The 10,947-nt window shown below is 40.4% G+C and overlaps 1 protein-coding gene across 3 annotated transcripts in view; it reads right to left on the reverse strand.

The window, feature by feature from the left end:
* PFKFB1 (6-phosphofructo-2-kinase/fructose-2,6-biphosphatase 1) overlaps positions 1 to 10,744 on the reverse strand; it is a 166,275-nt gene extending 155,531 nt beyond the window's left edge. For all 3 annotated transcript variants that reach the window (XM_045290634.1, XM_045290635.1, XM_004717674.3), the window contains exon 1: positions 10,522 to 10,744. In XM_045290634.1, the coding sequence (XP_045146569.1) occupies positions 10,522 to 10,618 (97 nt within the window). In that variant the 5' untranslated portion in view covers positions 10,619 to 10,744. The remainder of the gene's footprint in view (positions 1 to 10,521) is intronic.
* Between the last annotated feature and the right edge of the window lie 203 nt (positions 10,745 to 10,947).

A 10,947-nucleotide genomic window follows, 5' to 3' on the forward strand; every position in this document is an offset into this window, starting at 1 on the left:
AAAAAACCTCATCATGGCCCACCAAGTCCCGGGGATGACATCCCTGCTTGGAGTAGCCAATGCACAGAGAGGACCACAGGGCCACCCCACCACGAAGGAGGGAGGGAGGGAAGGAGGGAGAGAGAGAGAGAGAGAGAGAGAGAGAGAGAGAGAGAGAGAACCAAAACCTGGCCCACTAAGCCTCGAGAACAACATTCCTACTCAGGGCAGCCAATACACAGAAAAGACCGTGTGACTGACCCCACCATGAGACACGACGCTCCCTCATTGACCTACAGGGCTACAGGGTACAGCACTGGAGACACATAGTGGGAATTGTGCCAGGTCTGACGCCCCACCCTGCCGCACTGGAGCGAAACACAAAGGGAGTACAGCAGAACAGGGGGAACAAAACAATGAAGTACCCGACGAATCCTGAATATAAACTTCAGAATCGGTGGGCAAGGTGTGTCACTTCACCAGACCAGGTTTGAAAACATTCAGAAGGGTCAGCAGACAGACCTGGAAATATTTATAGGTTAAAATTTCTTGGTGTGTTTTTTTGTTTGTCTCGTTTTTCCTTTTTTCTTTTCTTTTTTCTTTTTATCATGTCTATCCATATAGGATAGGTAGGATAACCGACCCCGAGGAGAAAACAATGGGGCCAACAGCTCTGGGGGGACATGGGAGAGGAGGAGGTGGGAGAAAGGTAGGGGGGAGCCAACAAACCAAGAGACAAGGAAACAATAAGAGATCTAAAAGTGATGGAGAGGAGGGCATAGAATGCCTTGTGGGGTTTGATCAAGTGCAATGTAGCCGAGAGAAAGTACAGAGTCGAATGAAGGTCGAATATGATAGCGGGACAGAAGGAAAGTAAAGAAGAAATAGAGAAACGAACCAGGAATCAAAAGACATTTATAGAGGCATAAATTTAGGCATGCATGTATGTAAATACATTAATATATGACAATAGATTTATAGGTCTATGTACATATATTTAAATGTTAAGCATTAAGGTAACAGACAGGCATTGATTGGGTGTCTACTCAAGTACTCCATCAATGCAAGAACACTTTATTCTAATAACTTGGCATTCTGTGATGGTCACCTTCCCGACACGATCACTTAAGTCAAAATGTATGCATATGCAAATGTAGTGAAGTAAGCTGATGGTGCCCAGCTATTAAAAGATATAGCATCTGGGATCTTAAAGGCTTGAATCTAAACAAGCGTCCATCTAGCAGGGAAGCAACAAATCACATCAGCCTGTGTGATCATGAGGTGTAGACAAGATAAGGTATTAGTCACCAGAAAACCCAAAACAAATATATGCAAATGATGGGGGTCAGAGTGGAGACCCAAAGTCCATCTGTACATAATTGGACATTCCCTCACAGAAGGGTCACAAGGAAAGAACGAGTCAGCCAGGGTGCCTTACAGCACACATTTCTCTAGTTCCTTAATGCTTCCTCCTCCCCACTATCATGACCCCAGTTCTACCTTATGAATCCGGCTAGACTGGAAGGAACACGTAAACTGGTACAGATAAGAGCGCTCCACACATGGAATCCAGGCCAGATAAACCCCTCAGGAATAGCAATGGGAGTAGCAATACCATGAGGATAGGGGGAAGGTGGGGCGAGAAACAGAAACAGTGGTCCTACCACAATGGTGCATAATTACCTCCCCTGTTCAGAGGGATGAACAAAATGTGGAAGAAGGGAGAAAGCGGGCGTTGTAAGATATGAAAATAATAATAATTTATCAGGGGTCCATGAGGGTGAGAGGGTGGGGAAGGGAGGGGAAAAAAGAGGAGCTGATACCAATGGCTCAAACAGAAAGAAAATATTTTGAAAATTATGAAGGCAACTTATGTACAAATGTGCTTGATACAATTGATGTATGGGCTGTTATAAGAGCTGTAAGAGCCCCTGTGGTAGTTATATAATCCGTTGTCAATTTGAGAGGATTATGAGTGAAGGGGTGGGGTCTAATCTGTCAATCATTGTATAGCCAATGAGGCCTCTGTGTGGGCATGGTCTTCCACTAAGGATTCTGGGAATTCCTGTAGTTTCCTCCCTGGAGGCGGGAGACGTGGTCTCTCAGCTCACTCCTTGAGAGACGCTCTACTGACAAGATACATGACACTAGGCTGATAGACCCCATGCCCTGGGAACTTGAGGAGCCATGTGAAGACCCTGGCCAGTGCTGACATGCTTCTGCCACTACTGGATCCACGAGATTTTGCACCCCCTGGCCTGTGATCTTCCAGCATTCGGCATCATTGCATGTGTTTCCAGAGCCTAAAGAGGACTTTATAGATTCGTACCTGACATATGGGCTAATATCGGATTTATGGACTTGATCTGGACTGGGCTGGGATGTTTTGTCAATATTCAACTGCTCTTGTTTATAAATCTCTATCTTATACACATATGAGTGTCTCTTGATTTGTTTCTCTAGTCTACCCAGACTAACACAGCCCCCAATAAAATGATTTATTTATAAAAAAATAATGAGTACAAAGAAGAAAATGTGTTCTAAAATTGATTTTTGCAATAATTTCATAATTATTTTAAAGGTTTAGATTGTTGCACTGTATTATGTGAATTATATGTCATTGAAACTGTTAGATTTTTAAAAATTCATTTCTCAACAGAAACCAAGTTGTCAAAAGCAACTCAAAAATATTTGTCTAACAACCAGAATTCCATATCCAGAAAAATTATGCTTAAAATAGAATGACAAAATAGAGAATTTTTCTGGGAAAAAATTGGCAGAGGACATGAAAAGACAGTTAACCAAAACAGACATCCAGGTAACCAACAAACATGAAGAAATGCTTGAGATCACTAGTCATTCATGAGATGTAAATCAAAACAATGAAATACCATTTCACACCAGTATGTGTAGCAAAGTTCAAAAAAGTAGAAAATAACAACCATTGGAACATGTGGAGACAGAATGGAACCCTCATACACTGCTGGTGGGACTGTTAAACGTTAAAACCATTGTAGAAACAGGTGTGGCACTTCCTCAAACAATAGAAATACCATATGAGTCAGCAATCCCTCTACTTAGTATGTACCCTAAAGAAGCAAGCAATAAAGTGTGAGCAAAGTATGACAAAGAAAGAGAAATAAGACACAAATAATCGAAATCAGAAATGTAGCAGAGTACAGTTTTATCCAATTGACGTAAAAGGGATCCTAACAGAATAATATGAACAATTATTTTGTTGTTAGGTGCCTTTGAGTGTATTCTGACACATAGCAACCCCATACACACAGAATGAAACAATGCTCAGTCCTGAGCCATCCTCACATTAGTTGGTATATTTGAGCTCATTGTTGCAGTCACTGTGTCAATCTATTTCCTTGACAGTCTTCCTCGACTTGACCATGATGCTATTTTCCAGGGACTAGTCTTCCCTGACAACATTTCCTAAGCTTGTGAAACAAAGTCTCACCATCTTTGCTTCTAAGGTGCATTCTGGTTGTACTTCTTCCAAAATAGATGTATTTGTTCTTCTGGAAGCCCATGATATTTTCATATTCTTTGACAGCACTGTAATTCAAATGCATCAATTATTCTTTGGCCTTTCCTATTCATTTTTCAACCTTTACATATATATGAGGTGATTGAGAATACCATGGCTTAAGTCAGGTGCACCTTAGTCTTCAAAGTGGCATCCTTTCTCTTCAACATTTTAAAGAGGTCATGTGCAGCAGACTTGTCCAATGCATTATGTCATTTGATTTTGTAATTACTTCTTACATGAGTGTTGATTGTAGATCCAATTAAAATGAAATTCTTGACAACTTAAATCTTTTCTCCATTTATCATGATGTGGTCTAGTTGTCAGGAGTTTGTTTTGTTACACTGAGTCATAATCCATACTGAAGTGTGTAGGCTTCCTCAGTAAGTGCTTTGTGTTAGTTATATAATCTGGTGTCAATTTGGGACTTGAGAGGATTAAGAGTGAAGAGGTGGAGTCTAGTCTGTCTATAGGGTCATAGCCAATGAGGCCTCTGAGTGGGCATGGCCATCTGCTGAGGATTCTGGGAACTCCTCATTTCCTCCTCAAAGGTGGGAGACACTCTCTCCACTCACTCCCTGAGAGATGCTCTAATGACAAGACACATGGCACTACACTGATGGAGCCTGTACCCTGGAAGCTGAAGGAGCCACGTGGAGACCCCTGCCAGTGCTGAGATGCTTAGAATACCACTGGATCCACAAGATTTTGCACCCACTGGCCTGTGATCTTTCTGTATTTGGCATCATTGCATGTGTTTCGTGAGTCTGAAGAGAACTTTATAGATTGGTATTGGACATATGGGCTAATATCAGACTTCTGGACTTGATCTGGACTGGGCTGGGATATTTTCTCAGTATTCAATTGCTCTTGTATGTAAAGCTCTTTCCTATACACATATGAGTGGCTATGGATTTGTTTCCCTAGTCTACCCGAATTAACACGTTCAAGTCATTTTCATTTTCAGCAAGTAAGATTGTATCATCTGCATATCAACGGTGTAAGTTTTCCTCCAATCATGATGACTCAATCTTCATATAGCCTAACTTCTCTGATTATTTGCTCAGTATACAGAATGAGTAAGTATGATGAAAGGATACAACTGACATATATATTTCCTGATTTTAAGTCATGCATTATCCCTATTGTTCTGTCTGAACACCTGTCTTTTTGTCTACATACAGGTTCCACATGAATACAATGAAGTGTTCTAAAATTTCCATTCTTTACAATGTTATCCATAGTTTGTTACAATTCATATACTCGAAAGATTTTGCATAGGAAATAAAACACAAGTAAACATCTTTGGGGTATTGTGATAGTTAAAGTTGATTGTGCCAACCTGGCCAATAAACACATGTGGGGTTAATTAAAGGGCAGCGAGATAAATGGCTTGGTGAGCCTCATCTTTCTAGTTCCAGAGTCTCTTGCTTTCTGATGGTTGGAAGAGGGTGCAGCTACCAGTTCCCTGCTTCAGCTGGCAAGGCTCACTTCCTGAAAAACATTCCTGAGGAGAAGCCACATGGACCTACCCTGATGCAATCCTGGGTGCTGGAGACCCCTGCCAGCGCTGAGATGCTTACACGTTCATTGATTTGACTTTGCTCCTGCAGTCAGCATCATTGCGTGTGTTTTGTGGGTGGAGGAGGACTTTGTGGATTAGTGTTGGACATATGGGCTAATGTTGTACTTGTGGGCTTGGGCAGCACTGGGTTGGGATATTTTCTTGAGATGCACTTAACCTTTATGTAAAACTGTCTCTTATACATGAGTTTCTGTGGATTTGTTTCTCTAAAGTACCCAGACTAAACAGGTATTCTCTGCTATAAGAGACATAATTGACATCAACAATAATATCCCTCATGCCATGTTCTCTTCTGATTAAAGCTTAAATTTTCATCAGCTCCCTGTCCATGTACTACTGCATTCATTTTTAAATTACGTTTAGCAAAATTTTGCTTGCATGTGAAATAAAATATTCCAAAATTTATGAATTCTGTTCTTTAGAATGGACACATTTTGGTTGGCCAGGTAGTTGTCTCGAATTTCTTGACATAGACTAGTGACTGCATTCAGTACTGTATGAGGTGAAACATTGCAATTGGTATTCTGTTAATTGCCTGAGCCTTGTTTTTTGGTAATGCCTCAATGCACCTTGAAATTTTTCCTTGAATATCATTTTTTAATTATATGCTACTTTTTGAAATAGTTAAATGTCGACCAGTTCCTGACTCTGTATTCTGTCCATTTTCTTTTGATGTTTCCTACCCAATTCAATAGTTTACCCATAGAACCCTTCAATATTTTAACTTGAGGCTTGATTTTTTTTCTTTAGTTCTTTCAGCTTGTGACATGGTGAGTATATTCCCCTTTGGTTTTCTAATTGCAGGTCTTTGCACATTTCATTGTAGTGCTTTAGTTTGTATTTCTCAAACTGCCCTTTGGAATTTTCTGTTAAAATCATTTACCTCATCATATCCTCTATTTGCTTTAGTATCTCTGTATTCAAGAGCAAGTTTTAGACTCTCTTTTGGCATCCGTTTTGGTCTTCTATTTTTTCCAGTCTTTTAAATGTTCTTTTGCTTTCTTCGTGTGTGATGTTCCTAAGGTCATCCCACAAATCATCTAATCTTTTGTCATCAGTGTTCAGTGTGTCCAATCTGTACTTGAAATGTGTATACTAGCCACAAACGTATAAAATGTGAATGTTTATTTTTTAAAAAGTATTGTTTACAATTACAACAAAAACAAAGTATAAAGGGCTTTGCACATCTTTAATCAATGGACTCTTTAAATATTGAATTGTGAAATTTTAGGGGGGCATTATGAAATTTTATCCCAGTAACATGAAAAAAGTAAAAATAAATAGAAAGACACACCTTGTTTAGGGGAGATTCAATATGAAACATACCAATTTTATAGATTGATCGTACTTACAAGCAAAATACCAAAAGGTGTGTGTGTGACTATAAAAGCTGATTCTAACATTTTATGGGGAAGGGCAATGGAAAAACAGCCAAGACATTTCATAATAAGAAGGATAAGACGTGTAATAATCACTGCAGAATTCTTCATCATAACCAAATTAGAAAATACCTAAATGCTCATCAATAGTAAATGAACTGTGAGATTTTTATAAAATGTAGCCTTAGTGGCATAGTACTTTTGCATTGGGCTTCTGCAAAGTCAGATATTCAAAACAAGCTGCTCCTTGGGAGAAAGACTGGGCTTTCTACTCCTGTAAAGAGTTACAGTCTTAGAAATTCACAGGAGCAGTTCTACCCTGTCTGTATTAGTCTAGGTACTTTGGAGAAACAAATCCACAGCGACTCATTTATACAAAGAAAATGTGCATCACGAAAACATCCCAACCCAATGCTGCCCAAGCCCACAAGTCCAACATTAACCCATACCCAACACCAGTCCACAAAGTCCTTCACCTCACAAAACAGAGGCAATAATGCCGACTGCATGAGGAAAGTTGAGTCAGTGAGCGAACAAGCATCTCAGCACTAGCAGGGGTCTCCATACGGCTGCTCCAGCACCCAGGGCTGCATCAGGATAGGTCCATATAGCTTCTCCTTGGGGATGTCTTGTAGGAAGTCAATCTTGCAAGCTGAAGCAGGGAACTGCTAAGGCAGCTGCACCCGGTGCAACCATCACAAAACAAGAGACCCGAGAACTAGAAAGGCGAGGCTTCACCACCCATTTATCCCTCCGCCTTTCAACCAGCCCCACATGTGATTATCGGCCAGGCTGGCACAATTAACTAACTCAGGGTTAACTAAAAATTAACTAACTAGTTAATTAACTAACTAGTTAACTATTAACTAATTAACACAATTAACTAACTAGTCCTACAGGGTTGCTATGAATCTGCATTGGCTTGATGATAGTGAGAATGCATGAGTGAATATTGTACAGAAAGGAGAATGAGCAAGCTACAACTTGATGTAACAATGCAGGACTCACATAAATATAGTGTTGAATGAGAAAAGAGAGTCACAGAAGAATGGCTACAACTGTTCAAACACTTTACACATGTTAATGATTTTAATCCTCTGAATAACCTTATTAATAGATTGTTTGCCTCTTTCATCCACTTAGCCCCCGTGTGTGGTGGGGACCAGCTAGATCTTATACAGTCACTGGTTCAAACAAGGTATTTCAGACCTGTCTGGTATCAACAGCCTGGTCTCCCCTGCATGGGATGTGGAACAGACGTCATAGAGGACAGGATTTGGCAACAACTATGAGGTCACTATGAGTCAAAATTGACTCCATGGCAGTGAGTTTGGTTTTTGGTTTCTCAAGGATTTTGAGATTTGTGACCTGACATAATTCAGTTAACTATTGAGTAATTATCTTGTATACCCAGAGTTTCATATCTAGCTATAGTGAATGGTATAGTTTCATATCTAGCTATAGTGAATGGTAGCATAGAAATGACATATAATGAACATTTGATAAGGAGCTATTGTATTCCAGACTCTGGGCTTGATACTGAGGAGATTGGACAATAAGACCATGCATCTATTTTCTTGTTTAAATAATAATGATTATAGCTAGCAGTTACTGAGTTACTGAGCATATGATGGACACTTATTTAAGCAGTTTATATGCTGTGGCCAATCTAATCACCACAGCACAATTACTAGCTTCATTTATAAGTTAGAAGATACAAACAGAGAGGGGTTAAGAAACTTGTCCATGGTCACAGAGGCAAGAGGTGGTAGAGAAGGGACTCAAACCTAGACACTCTGGGTCTAAAACATTTTAATCAGTAATCATCCCAGTAACATTAGGAGGTAAATATTAATTATGTTTTATAGCTGATGAAAAGGAGATGCAGAACTAAAGTACATACATATTTATTTAGTATCTTCTATATTAAAGAGACTATAATGGGCTATTTTGGTTAATTAGCTCTCTAACCTGAAAGTTAGAGTTCCCAGGAATATATGAAGTACCTATGTGTGCCAAGTGACTTGCCTGCCTGCCAGCTTGTGGTAGTTAAATAATCTGGTGTCAACTTGAGACTATTAAGAGTGAAGGGGTGGAGTCTAGCCTGTCAATCAGGTCGCAGCTTGATGACCTCTTTGGAAGGCACAGAGATAAATATCTTACTGGAGGCCAGATACACGCTCACTCCCTGCTAAACATTTCTGTTGACAAGACTCATGGAGCTACGCTAGAGCCCTGGAGTTGGAAGAGCCACGTGGAGACCCTGCCAGTGCTGAGATGCCTCCACTGCCACTAGATCCACAAGACTTTCCACCCACTGGACTATGATCTTCCTGCATTCAGCATCATTGTATGTGTTGCATGAGTCTGAAGAGGAATTTCTAGGTTGGTATTGGACATATGGGCTAATATTGGACTTATGGACTTGATCTGGACTGGGATGGGATGTTTTCTCAATTTTTGGTTACTCTTTATATAAAGCTTTCTCTTGTACACATTAGTGGCTATGAATTTTGTTTCTTTAGTCTACCCAGACTAACACACAGCTAAACCCTGTTGACCCCTTGGAAGAACCAAAAATGGTGGGTAAGTGGGCATTAGCATAATTCCCTCTCATCTAGGCTCTTGATAAATGAGGGAAACTACTGGTAGAGAGAAGAATGGAGAACAGGAAGTTGACTCTCATCATTTTCCTCCTCCATCCACCTTCAATTGTCTATATACTATATTCCACAAACTACACTTTTCTGGATTCCCTTAGTGATTATTCCTTCCTTCACTAGTCTTGAGTCTAGACATCCTCTAGCATTAGAATAGTGGAACCTGGGTCAGCATGTCCTTGAGATGTCTACATTCTACAGTCTATAGTGCCTTATCTCAGGCTACCTTATGACTCCTTAGACCATAATCCTTGGACTGTAAGCACCTTGGTTCATAACTGTCCCTTGTTCACTCCAGCTTTCAAAAAATATTTTGTTTGGTTTGCTTCTCCTTTGCCCCTGTCATTTCTTAAATTTTTAATGTGTACATGAAATTAGGAGATTATCTCTAAGAGAATTAATGTCTTCTTTCTCCAATGTCCAGAAGAGCAAAAGAAGGCAATGCAGGAATGTGCCAAGAAGGCAATGCGGGAAATATGACACCCAGCTTTTCCAAGTCAGTTAGGTATAGACTTATAAGAGGCAGCTTAGGAAAGGAGAGGCACAATAGTGACAAGTAGTGTGGTACTGTTTTGACGTGTCCCCTAAGATATGATGCCAGAAATCATCACCTTATTTCACTCAGGCACTCTAGACACTTCACTTAGATCACCAAAATGAAACATTCTAGCCTATCATCATCAAATTAGAAACCTCAAAATGATCCCTGCTAAGCTAAGTGTTGGGCTGCTAACTGAAAGGTTCACAGTGGGAATCCACTAGCAACTCAGTGGGAAAAATATGAAGCAAGCTGCAGCCTCAGAAAACCTATGGAGCAGTTCTACTGTGTTCTATAGGGTCACTGGAATAATCAACTCGATTCCAGTGACCATGATTTTTTAAACCTCAAGTTTCAAATAAGAAGTGTTCTAAATAATCGCTGGATAAGTATGGAAAAGTTCTTAACCACAGATCCCACTGATTAAATTGGTCTTTATCTAACCCAGCGGTTCTCAACGTGTGGGTCATTCAACCCCTTCTTTCACAGAGGTTGCCCTATTCATAACCGTAGCAAAATTACAGTTATTAAGTAGCAACGAAAATAGTTTTATGGTTGTGGGATCACCACAACATGAGGAACTGCATTAAAGGATTGTGGCATTAGGAAGGTTGAGAACCATTGATCTAACCTTTATTCTTTTTCTGTTTTACCTATTTTTTCTCTTTTTCTGCTTTCCCCTTCTATGACATTAGCCTTTGTCTTATAGCTATTTTATCCAGTTACTCATCTCTTCCTACCTTTAAGTCAAAGAGGGGGGTGGAAAGGGTGCACATTTTGCTCTCTTCTTTTACCCACTCTACCACCACCACTCAAATCCCACACAAGCAAACCCCACTTACAGCCCCTTCTCCGTTGCAGCCCACTGATGCCACTGCTATGTGGAATCCAGATCTTCTGCAGCCTGGTTTGGGTGAGTTCTCCCATCTCTCGGGACATCTTGGGTATTGTAGTTAATGATAATACTGTCCAAAGGTCCGAGGCCTTAATTCCAACTCACTAGTAGGTTTTTCTGTTGTGACCACAGAAGCAGGTGGTCAGGGCTGGGATGAGGAGTGTACGTCTGTGGGCCTCTATGCCTTCTGATAACCTTTCCTCAGTCTCTTCTCTTTTTTCTCTTAGTCCTGGCCCGCCTCTGCTCCTGTATGTACCAATGGGGGCTTGGTTACAGGAGTGAAAGGTTGGGCAAAGGGCACCAAAGGCCTTTGAACTCTAAGAGCTGTGTACATAGAAGATAAGTTGGAGCCCAGCAAAGAAAGTAGCCAGCA

This window comes from Echinops telfairi, unplaced genomic scaffold (assembly GCF_000313985.2).
Source record: "Echinops telfairi isolate 266 unplaced genomic scaffold, ASM31398v2 ScPeMD7_45;HRSCAF=164, whole genome shotgun sequence".
Taxonomy (NCBI): Eukaryota; Metazoa; Chordata; class Mammalia; order Afrosoricida; family Tenrecidae; genus Echinops; species Echinops telfairi.